Source organism: Echinops telfairi, unplaced genomic scaffold (genome assembly GCF_000313985.2).
Source record: "Echinops telfairi isolate 266 unplaced genomic scaffold, ASM31398v2 ScPeMD7_7458;HRSCAF=8496, whole genome shotgun sequence".
NCBI classification, from domain to species: Eukaryota; Metazoa; Chordata; class Mammalia; order Afrosoricida; family Tenrecidae; genus Echinops; species Echinops telfairi.
Genome location: NW_022111358.1, coordinates 11,366,432 through 11,376,919, shown reverse-complemented (window position 1 = coordinate 11,376,919; position 10,488 = coordinate 11,366,432). Strand labels below are relative to the sequence as shown.

Genomic DNA, 10,488 nt, shown 5'->3' with positions numbered 1-10,488 from the left:
CATACGTACAAATATGCCTGATACAATTGATGTATGGATTGTAATAAGCATTGTAAGAGCCCTCAATAAAATGATAAAAAAATAAAAATAAATATATAAAATAAAGAGTTGATGTTGCACAATTCTATGAAGCACTCCTTATTAAGCACTCCCATTCTGTTTTACTACTATACATATATATTTTAAAAAATCATTTTATTAGGGATTACTACTATATTTTAATGACAGATTACTATAGGGAAGATACTGATTTTTGTGAATTTACTTCATACATGTCCACTTCTTTGAGTTCTTTATTTTTTCCAAATAATGCCTTTTATCATTGATCCTCTTAATTTTATTGCAAGCATATAATTGTATTACAAGCATATAATGCTAATAGAATCTCTTCCTTGATAGTGCTAACATGGCTTATTATCATAGTACATTGACTAGAATATTTCTGGAGTATTAAATAATATTATTATTAATATTTTAAATAATATTATTATATTGCTATTATAGAATGCTTATTTTGAATCTGATGAAAAAGTCTTTCAATGTCTTCCCATTAATGATAAGGGAGCTATATATTCTATAGACACAGATGATTTTTCATGATAATCGATGGGTTTGAATTATGGTGGTGGTGAAAAATATTGAAAGTATTCTTCAAAAGGAGAAGGGGATAAAAAAGTCTGTCTTGGAGGCAGTACAGCCAGAATGCTCCTTAGAGGCAAGGATGGCGAGACTTCATCTCACATCCTTTGGACACGTTGTCAGGAGAGACCAGTCCCTGGAGAAGGACATCACGTTTGGTCAAGTGGAGGGGCGGTGAAAGAGAGGAAGGGCTCTTGACAAGATAGCTGGATGCAGCCTGTGGCTGCAACAATGGGCTCGAGCCTACGAACTCTTGTGAAGATGGAGCATCCCTGGGCAGAGTTCCCTTCTAGTGTATGCTGGGTGGCCATGCGTCAGAACCGACTGGATGGAATCTAACAACAACAACAACAACAACAACAATCTACCACTTAGAACTTTCAGATAATAAGAAGAAAATAATCTTAGGGAGAGACTGCCCGCCTAACTCTGAACTGACCCAGACAGTCCTGATGGCATAGAAATCCTGGGTCATGCTTGAGGGTTAGGGCTACATCCGCTGTCTAAGACACGGAGCATCCCTCCCATTTTTCATTGCTCAGAGCTCTGAGGCACAACTGCCCACCCTGCCCATCTGGTCAGCTCCAGCGCCGACTAGAGAGAACGAAGCCACACTGATTTGTTTGTGTTTCAAAAATTGAACATCAAGAAATGAGCAAGAGGTCACATGATTTTAAAAAAAAAAGGAATTCCAACCACATCAAACAAGAGAGAACCAGTCTGTTTGCTGGACTTGTTTTTCAAAATGTCAGAGTCATAAAAAAAAAAAATAGTGACCTGGCCTCAAACTCGGGTAAAGTGGTTCTGGGGAGAAAGTCAAGGAAGCGACGGTCACGCTCTGTCATTCTAACGTGTTTTAACGGTCAGAGTTGAGCATGGATGTCATTGATAAAAACAGCGTAAGCGTGTAAGGCTTTACAATTTGCAAGCTGCTTTCACTGACTGTAGGGGCAAGAGATGGGGCTTTCTCCTCCTATTAAGAGTCACAGGGTTGGCAGTTCCTGGGGGCAGTTCTACTGTGCCCTCTCAGGTCGCTATGCGAAGGCATTGACTTGATGGCAGGGAGTTTTGCTTCGTTTTGTTTTCCTCTGACTATACTCTGATCAAGGCCCATCTGTGTGGCTCCCTGTGACAGATTAAGAGGAAATCAGGAGAACATGATGGCCTGGCTGCTTTCTTTGTTCTGATTAGCATATGCAGGGTAACCCGGGAGCTAAAGCTGACGGCTTGGTTTCTGTCTTTCTTAACTCTATGTGACTTGATTCGTTATGAGGAAGCTAGAATTCAAACCCTGGTCTAACATGTTCGGAAGTCAAGTTGACTGTGGTCAAGTTACTTCCTTCCCACTCTAAAACCCAAACTGTTATTTTCTGTTTCCCTCTAGGACTGGTGGAAGCCGGGGACTGGCTAAACATCTTCATGAGGATTTTCACAGGAGAATTCACGGAACTTTATTGGTGTGAATGGCTGCTTCTTACCCCTCCACTATGCTGGGTGCTTTAGGTGCCCCCAGTCTACGAGATTGGAATTAGCATCCTATTTCAAAGCCAAGAATATGAAAGCTCAGAGAAAGTAGGAAATGTGCCCAAGTGGTGAATTGACATCAAATGTCAGCTGTCTGCCTCGAGGGCTGAACACTTCACCACTCAAAACTCCCTGCCCTCGGGTCGTTGCGGACTCAGAGTGACCCTATCGCACAGGATAGAACTGCCCCTGAGGGTTTCTGAGACTCACTCTTTGTGGGAGTAGAAAGCCCCATCTTTCTCCCTCAGAGCGGCGGGTGGCCTGGAACTGTGGTTAGTAACCCAATGCATAACTGCTACACCATCGAGACTCCGTCTTTACCACTAGGCTCTACTATTCTGATTCTGTGAAAGTAACCAGTATATGCTTTTTTAATTAAAAAAAAAAAAAGAAGAAGAAAGAAAAAATATGTTAACATGGTTCAATAAGCACAGACGGCAGCTGTATGTCAATGCCTGCCATCTGTGTATGAGGATGGGGACCCCACAGCGGAGCCCAGATCAAGTAGACCAGCATTCCTTCCAACGCCTGCCCTACTGCAAGGCAGCGCGTGGAGATCGTCATTTCTATGTCCTTAGCTTGTCCCAGCAAGGTCCCAGCAGAGCGACCGGCTTCACACCAGCCCTACCATGTAGCATCGCCACGCCCCAACGTACAGCCAAGATACTGAGGTCAAGCAATTTGTCCAACCCACTGCTGATAAATAACACAGCCGGGACTTGAACACAGGACTGCATGGCTCCCTTGTCTGCAGTCCCTTGGAACCATACCCCGCTCTTGTCTTGGTGGACCAAGATCTGTGCTGAACCTGTCACACACGCACAGGGAACGGACTCTTGGATTTGAGCATCCAATGATGGTCCACGCGTACAAAGGAGCCCAGATGTTGGAGACAAGCTTTCAGGTGCTTGCTAACACCGTGGTCTTGGTCAGTCATCACTCCCGTGATTGACTGCTCTGAGCAGAACAGGGGTGGGGTGGGGGTGGGAAGCATGTCTGTGGGTTGGGTTTGGAATAGCCCCGCCTAGGTGAGGCAGCTTGCCTCTTAAAAGGAAGGGTGGGGGAGCTCAGAGGGAACCCCAAGGACCTTCGTAGCCTAAGCTTTCAAGGCGTTTCTCTATCACAACAGCAAGACTTCGTCCACAGGCCCTCTGCTCCAGGGAGCCTTGGGGAATCCTCAGCCCTAACGTATTTGGATCTCAAAGTGACTCAAATGTCCTAAGGGCTTGTCTGTGACTCTTGTGATTCATAGTCATCTCTCTTAAGAGGCGGGGTTGCAGGGACAGTGGTGATGCACACTACACCCCCCTCTGGGGGTGGGGCACCCTTTCACTTTTGTCTGTAGGGACTACTGCCGGCAATAGTGGCTCGGGTCCCCTGAAACTAGAGTCAGCTGGGAGAGCCCTCGCCTCAGAAACGGCACTTTGTTTTCTGCTAGGGAGCCGGGGACTTGATCGCCCGTGACTCACCTTTCCTTCTGTTGCCTACACAGCACACACGTCAGAGCCTACCATGGCATCTGCTTCCCTGCTGCCTCCCCACCCCTCCTACCCCCCTCTGGCTCTGGGTCAGACAACTGGAGGGGATGGGGACAGTTCGACCAGCAGCAGGGAAGCCGGGAAGCTGTGCTCCTCCCTCCCGGAGACCCCTCGGAGCATGACCCACAGCATTTCCTGCCCTGACTCGTGTTGCCACTCCCCTTGCACTTGAGTTTGACTAGGACCTTGAACATTCAAGAGTCAATCGGTCTATTTCTCACCAAGTATATTGAACTTACGCCTGGGTGTTGGCGGTCCAGATACAGAGTGCTTGATTTCAAGAGATCAACACTGACTGAATAACAAGGACAACCCTGGCATTTAGGGAGTCTTTGCTGTGCCCGGCATGGCACACGTGCATCACCACGGCTCTCTCCCCTCAAGTCCCGCTGTTGTGACCCTGTTTTTATGGATGGAGAGGCATAGGGCTGTTCAGTAACATGGCTAAGGCTACACAGCTATCAAGTGCTGGCCCTGGGATTTGAACTCGGCTCAGGGTGACTTCAAAGGTGGTGTTTCTTACTCACTCGGTCAAGCATCACCCCGACCCATCTACCCCTTTGTTCTGTGGTCTGCCTAGACCAGCGGCTCTCAACCTGTGGGTCGCAACCCCTTTGGGGGTCGAACGACCCTTTCATAACAGTAGCAACATGACAGTGATGAAGTAGCAATGAAAATAATTTTATGGTTGGGGGGTGGGCGGTGTCACCACAACATGAGGAGCTGTATGAAAGGGTCGCGGCCTTAGGAAGGTTGAGAACCTCTGGCTAGACAGAGCATAGAGTGTCCTTTGATGCCTCTCCATACCTGTCCTCTAGCCACTAACCCCCTGATTGTTAGAGACTGTCTCTGCCGGCACCCAGAGAGTGCTGCAGAGGGGGCTGCGTTCAAAGTCAGGCACTCTCTGGGTTAAAAACTAAAACTAGCTCGGGAGGCCTTGGGGCAGGGGGATGAATGAACATTTTATCAACACAAATGTCACTGGCAGCCCCAGAACAAACAGTGTCCCACCCGGCTCGCTCCTTTATGAGGCATGCAATCAATAAACGCGGAGCAGGGCTCTGTCAGATTTATTGGCTGGGTTCAAACCGAACACCTCTTCTGCCCGCCAAAGGCTGGGTCACCAGCTCTACCTTTCCGTTCCTGCTCTGGGCAGCCCCCATTCTCCCCGGTGGGGCGACAATGGTTCATTGTTTAAGGCAGGCCTTGTGAGAAGTTGTGTTTGTCTTGCCTCTTATCTTATCAGCTCCACAGCTACAATGGCCCAGGTGTACTCACCATTTTACCATCAGGTGAGAGGAGATTGTGGCCTGGGTCCAGGTTGGCTGGGGAGACTTGCTGTAAAACTGACTGGCTGGTCACCATGGCATTGTTGCCATGGTGACTGATGGTCGAGGAGGACGGGACTTCGTTGTTTCCCTGCTGGCTGTAGCGCACTCCTGCAAAACAACACAAATCCAATGGGCGAAGTTAGTGCCATCAGAGAGCCCGGGACAATGGACTCAGCTCTGTGTTTTCAAGACAGCAACATTGTGTTCCCCTCCTCTTGTCTGCCCAGAAGAACAATGGACCATCTTCCTCTCGGTCAAAGGGGGACAAGGTCTCTAGGTCTAGAATGTAAGTGCCAGGAGAGTAGGCGTTCTCACTGGCTGTTGGGTTCATTGCCATCTTCCCAGGGCTCTGGACCTTGGTAGCTACTCCGTAAATGCCTGTTAGATGTGGGAGGGGATGCACGCTGCTCACTGTCGCTTCACTACAGTTCTTTTAAGGTGAGGTGCTGCGAGTGAGTGAGCTTTTCTTTTCCGCTAACGAGTAGTTCTTTTAAAAAGTGCCGTCTAGGAAATGTTCTCTGTTATCTCTCGGGTGCAAAGTAGACTCGTTTTTCAAAGAAGAGTAATTTGTCTAGTGACCTCTGTAAGAGTCATAGTAAAATGTGCAAATCTCTGGGCACCACCTTTTTGGGCAGAGTCCAAGAGGCAAGGGGACCCAGACAGAGCAGGACAGGGGTGGAGCTGCAGCTAGGATTTCTTTGGCCCCGGAGCTCACATTCCTTGATGGGGTCCCAGTGGGCTGATCTCCCGGGCACAGGGGAAAGTCCATGGGCTAGGAGATGGGGCAGTCAGTAGCCACAGGTCAGATGTGGATGCTTTAGACCCTGCCATTTGCTTTGCAAAGGTGGGAGGACCCCAGTCTGGTTTACAGCCCTACTGCCCTCTGACCCTCTCTGTGGCTCAGGAAACCAAACAGAGGGGGGTGCTTTCTGGAAAAAGAAAGTGCTGCACAGAGACCAAGCCCCTGAGGCTGATGGTGGACAAAGGACCTGGGGTCCAGTTTGCAGATGCAAAGTCCTTCTCAATGTGCCCAAGAGACAGCCAAGGACAAGACCGGGAGCCGTTGGGGATGTCTCAGCCCAAAACTTAGAAAGACAACGTTCTCATTTCGTGCTCTGGATTTGGTGAAAAGGTTTTATGGCGCCATTTCCTGACCTTCAGGGGAGGTCGACAAAATGCTCTCTGCTTGGAAGGACTGGACCAGTCATTTGGCCTTGCCTCTCCCTTGGCCCAATTCCTCTAGAGGAACCATTCCTAGATATTGCTTCTCTTGGTCTGTTTCCTCTTTGCACTGCCTCCTGCCCCCACTGGGGTTCCACTTTTTCAAGGAGGTTACAAAGTCACCCCAGGGGCCAGGCAAGCTCCAATTCAGCCAACAGCCTCCAATTCCCTAAGATGAAAATGGCCAAGAAGAGACACAACTCGTTTTTCTTGGATTCTCCTAAGGACATTCCCCAAGGCTTCTATGCGCGCTTAAGAGGGCTGGAGGGGGAAACCCCAACAAACCCTCAAGTAAGGTTCTAATCTTCAAGAGCAATTGGTTTGACTATGAAGTGGTTCAGTGCTTGCTCTGTGGGCTTTTGTATTGGTCATAACCCTCATCCTTTGATTCAAGGGACTGCTCGGGGGAAGTACTGGGATTCAATGGTTCTCGGTCCCATACAATGCATGTGGTGGGGTAGGGGCAGGGGCAGGAGCCATGACGTTAAAAAGAACAAAGGTTTCCACATCTCCAGACCAACACCCCCTACCCTGCCCTGTCTTCTTTCTTCTGCACATCTCTTACTTATCATCTACTTATCATCTACACCATCCCATGAGATTAAATTAGATCCTTTTCTCCATTCACATTCACCACCAGCTTCCCAGCAGGCTGCTTCCAAGAGCTATCACTCTCTGCCATTGAGTTGATGCTAATCCATGGAGACCCTGTAAGACAGGGTAGAACTGCCCCGGTGAGTTTCCAAGAGTGTTCAACTCTGAGGGAGAAGAAAACCCCGTCTTTCTCCCGAGGTGCTTTTGAACAGCTGACCTTGCAGATCACGGCCCAGCGAGTAACCACTAGGCTATCAGGGTTCCTTAAAGCTATACATAGTGTTATATAGTAGAAGATGGAAATTTGAACCCCCATGAGCTCAGAAGGTAGAGAGCAAGCCCCAGTGGAAAAGAGGGTGGCAGATTTTGAATCAGTAAAAGGGATTTTCCATGGTGGATGGGCAGTGGGAAAAAGACAGGTTCTGGAGCCAGACAACCTCAGGTTCAAATCCTGACTTTGTCCTTAATAGATGTGTGATCTTGGGAAAATTACTTTCCCTTTCTGCTCCTCAATTTTTTCTCATAAAAGAAAATGGGAGGGGACGAGCCAGTCAGGATGCAGGGATCAACGATGAAACATACAACTTTCCTCTAGTTCTTAAATGCTTCCTCCTCCCAATATCATGATACTAATTCTACCTTACAAATCCGGCTAGACCAGAGGATGTACACTGGTACAGATAGGAACTGGAAACAGGGAATCCAGGACAGATGATCCCTTCAGGACCAGTGGTGAGAGTGGTGATACCTGGAGGGAGGGTGGAGGGAAGGTGGGGTAGAAAGGGGGAACTGATTACAAGGATCTTAATATAACCTCCTCCCTGTGGGGGGTGGACAACAGAAAAGTGGGTGAAGGGAGACGTTGTACAATGTAAGATATGACAAAATAATAATTTATAAATTATCAAGGGTCCATGAGGGAGGAGGAGCGAGGAAGGAGGGGGAAAATGAGGAGCTGATATCAAGGGCTCAAGTAGAAAGCAAATGTTTTGAGAATGATGATGGCAACAAATGTACAAATGTGCTTGACACAACGGATGGATGTATGGATTGTGATAAAAATGTACGAAGCTCCAATAAAATGATTAAAAAGAAAAAGAAAACACTTCCTATATTGGGTTATTTTTTTGTGTTAGACATAACATCTATAAAGCCCTATATCTATAATTATCTGTGGGGATACTGGGGTGAAGGGAGGAGCTGGGGTGAAGGGTGGACCCCAAGCTATTTTCCCTAAAATTCTAGACAACTTAGGGCAAATTAAAGCACTGAACGAGCATCCCCTTCAGTAGAGAGCAGTGCCTGGTGACCCAACTGCTGCTTGGGAGGGAGACCTGGCCACTGTCCTCTTGGCCGTTCCTTTTTGAGGACCTGGACATCACCCCGTTTTCCACCTGCCTTCTCTGGCGCTCTGACCAGCTGTTTACCTCCCCACGATGCTCTGCTCCTGAGAGAGGGGTGATAACGCTGGGAGTCAGGGGTGTTTTCGCCTCCCAGCCTGTCCCCCTCATCGATTCAGTCTCAAGTCAAACAGTCTCTGGATCTAGCCTATTTAATTTGGCTGCAGGAAGAGGGCCAGCCCTCTGATGATCAAATATGGGTCACAGGGAGGCTTCTCCCCTACCACCAACTACGTAATTATTTATTTAAAAATAATTAACCAAGGATATCCGCAGGAAACAAAAGGTTTCTTTATAGAAGGGGGCCTGGCAGGAGAGAGTCAAGAGCCATTTGTTAGGATCCAGGCAGCATCGCCTACGGCTGTGGTTTTCTAACTCCCCCCCTCTCCTTCTCCCCGCAGAATTTCTTTCTATAAGAGATATAATGGTGGCACTGCTCAGTTTAAGACAGAGGGGCCCCTGTGAGGAGTGTAGACATGAAGCCCCCTCCATCCCCTCCCCTCCCCCGACGAAGGTGGAAGAGTCCTGTCTGGGAATCAGGGCATCCCTATTTGGAATCTCAGTTTTGCCACTGTTTAGCGGCTGAGCTTCCTTATCTATCAACCACAGGACTTCCAGCTACATGGCGAGGGCCTGGGGCATGTGGGAGTTCGGCAACGAGGCTGGCTCCTCAGCTCCAGCTTCACCCACAACCTTTGCCAGTGAGCTCCTCTCACTGGGAATGTGGCCACCGCTCTGCACCCCGAGGGGGTTGCTGTCACCGGCCAACTCTTCTTACAGGCTGGAGGGTGTATCACAAGGTGTCTGCTGGCTAGGGCCCAGAAACAGGTGTTCTTGTTAGAGGAAGGAGAGGCCAAGTCCTTGTGTAGTTCACAAACTCACGCCATGGAAGTGGAGTACGGAGTGGGCAGGCTCTAAAACCAGATGACCTGGGCTTAAATCCTGGCTTTATTCTGTGTGACCTCTGGGAAGTGACTCGACTTACCTGAACTTCAGTTTCCTGGATTTAGTCATATCCACCCCTTAGGCTGTCGAGAAGACCGAATGAATTATTAGACAGGAAAGCCCTCGGCCCATGCTTGGCACTTAACAGTTGTCCAAGACACCTGGATTCCTCTGACATTGGTCTTAAGAGCCCTGATGGCATAGTGGGTTATACATTGGGTTGCTAACTACAAGATCAGCAGTTCAAAACCTTCAGCTGCTCTGTGGGAGAAAGATAGGGGTTTCTACTCCTGGACAGATTCACAGTCACTTCCATAAAGATTTATAGCCTCAGACACCCACAAGGGCAGGACTCAGAAGTTCTACTTTTTCCCGCAGGGTTGCTAGGCGTCAGAATGGAGCTGATGGCGGTGAGTTAGGGTTTGACTTTAGTCTTTGTCTGAAACGTATGTTGAGGGAGGCTGAGTTCACAACACTTAATTCATCACCTACCATGTGGCAAGTGCTAGGGAGCCTGTGCTAAGAGGAAGTGGGATGACATCTTCCCTTCTTCCTCCAACATTGCAAGCTCTGAAACCCAACATACGCCAAGGACTCTGGTTTAATGCTGGCTGGGCAGAGGAACTAAGTGAATAGTCACAGACGACCCTGGAAGAAATAAAACCACCAGAAGGTGGCCATATGCCTTCTACCCATTTCCTGGATGTCACAACTCACTGGCCCTGTCCCGCCGCTGGCCCTGTGAACCACCATGAACCGGTGGTTCACCCAGCCCGCGAGCTCTACCATCCATTTGCTGGGTGAGCTTCAGCCTCCTGATCGATAAGTACCGTTGTGGGGCCAGCGGCAGAAGACATCCTGCTGGAGTTGGCAGGCCTTGGTGAGGAGGTCACCTCCTTTCACCTGTTCCAGGCCTCGGTCACACGGAATAGGGTTACTTCCGAAGTCCTGACAGCATGTGGGACGGAGACAAATCATTTCGTTTCTATGCCATTTGAGCGCTCAGAAGAATGTAAAGCAACAGGAGACTTACAGTTCTCAGAAACCACCATCCCTGTCTTGCCTTCCTGCACCAGTCCCCGTCCAGGGCCCCCTGCACTTGACTGCCTCGATTTCTTTCTAATCCAAAATATGACCGCCCCTGCCCCGCTGGAGCACCGCTGATGTTTCCTGGATACCTTCTGGAAAAGTCCAACACCTGAGACTGAGCGCGCTTTCCAGACTGCAGCCTGCCTCACTGCCATCATTTCCCATCATATCCCACCCAGTGCCCCAAAGTGCCTGCCGCTCCTACAA

General features: G+C 48.8%; 1 protein-coding gene across 5 annotated transcripts in view; it reads right to left on the bottom strand.

The window, feature by feature from the left end:
* The window catches only part of HNF1B (HNF1 homeobox B), a 60,397-nt gene that overhangs the window by 20,391 nt on the left and 29,518 nt on the right, over positions 1 to 10,488 (bottom strand). For all 5 annotated transcript variants that reach the window (XM_045299907.1, XM_004706979.4, XM_045299906.1 and 2 more), the window contains exon 5: positions 4,980 to 5,140. In XM_045299907.1, the coding sequence (XP_045155842.1) occupies positions 4,980 to 5,140 (161 nt within the window). The remainder of the gene's footprint in view (positions 1 to 4,979; positions 5,141 to 10,488) is intronic.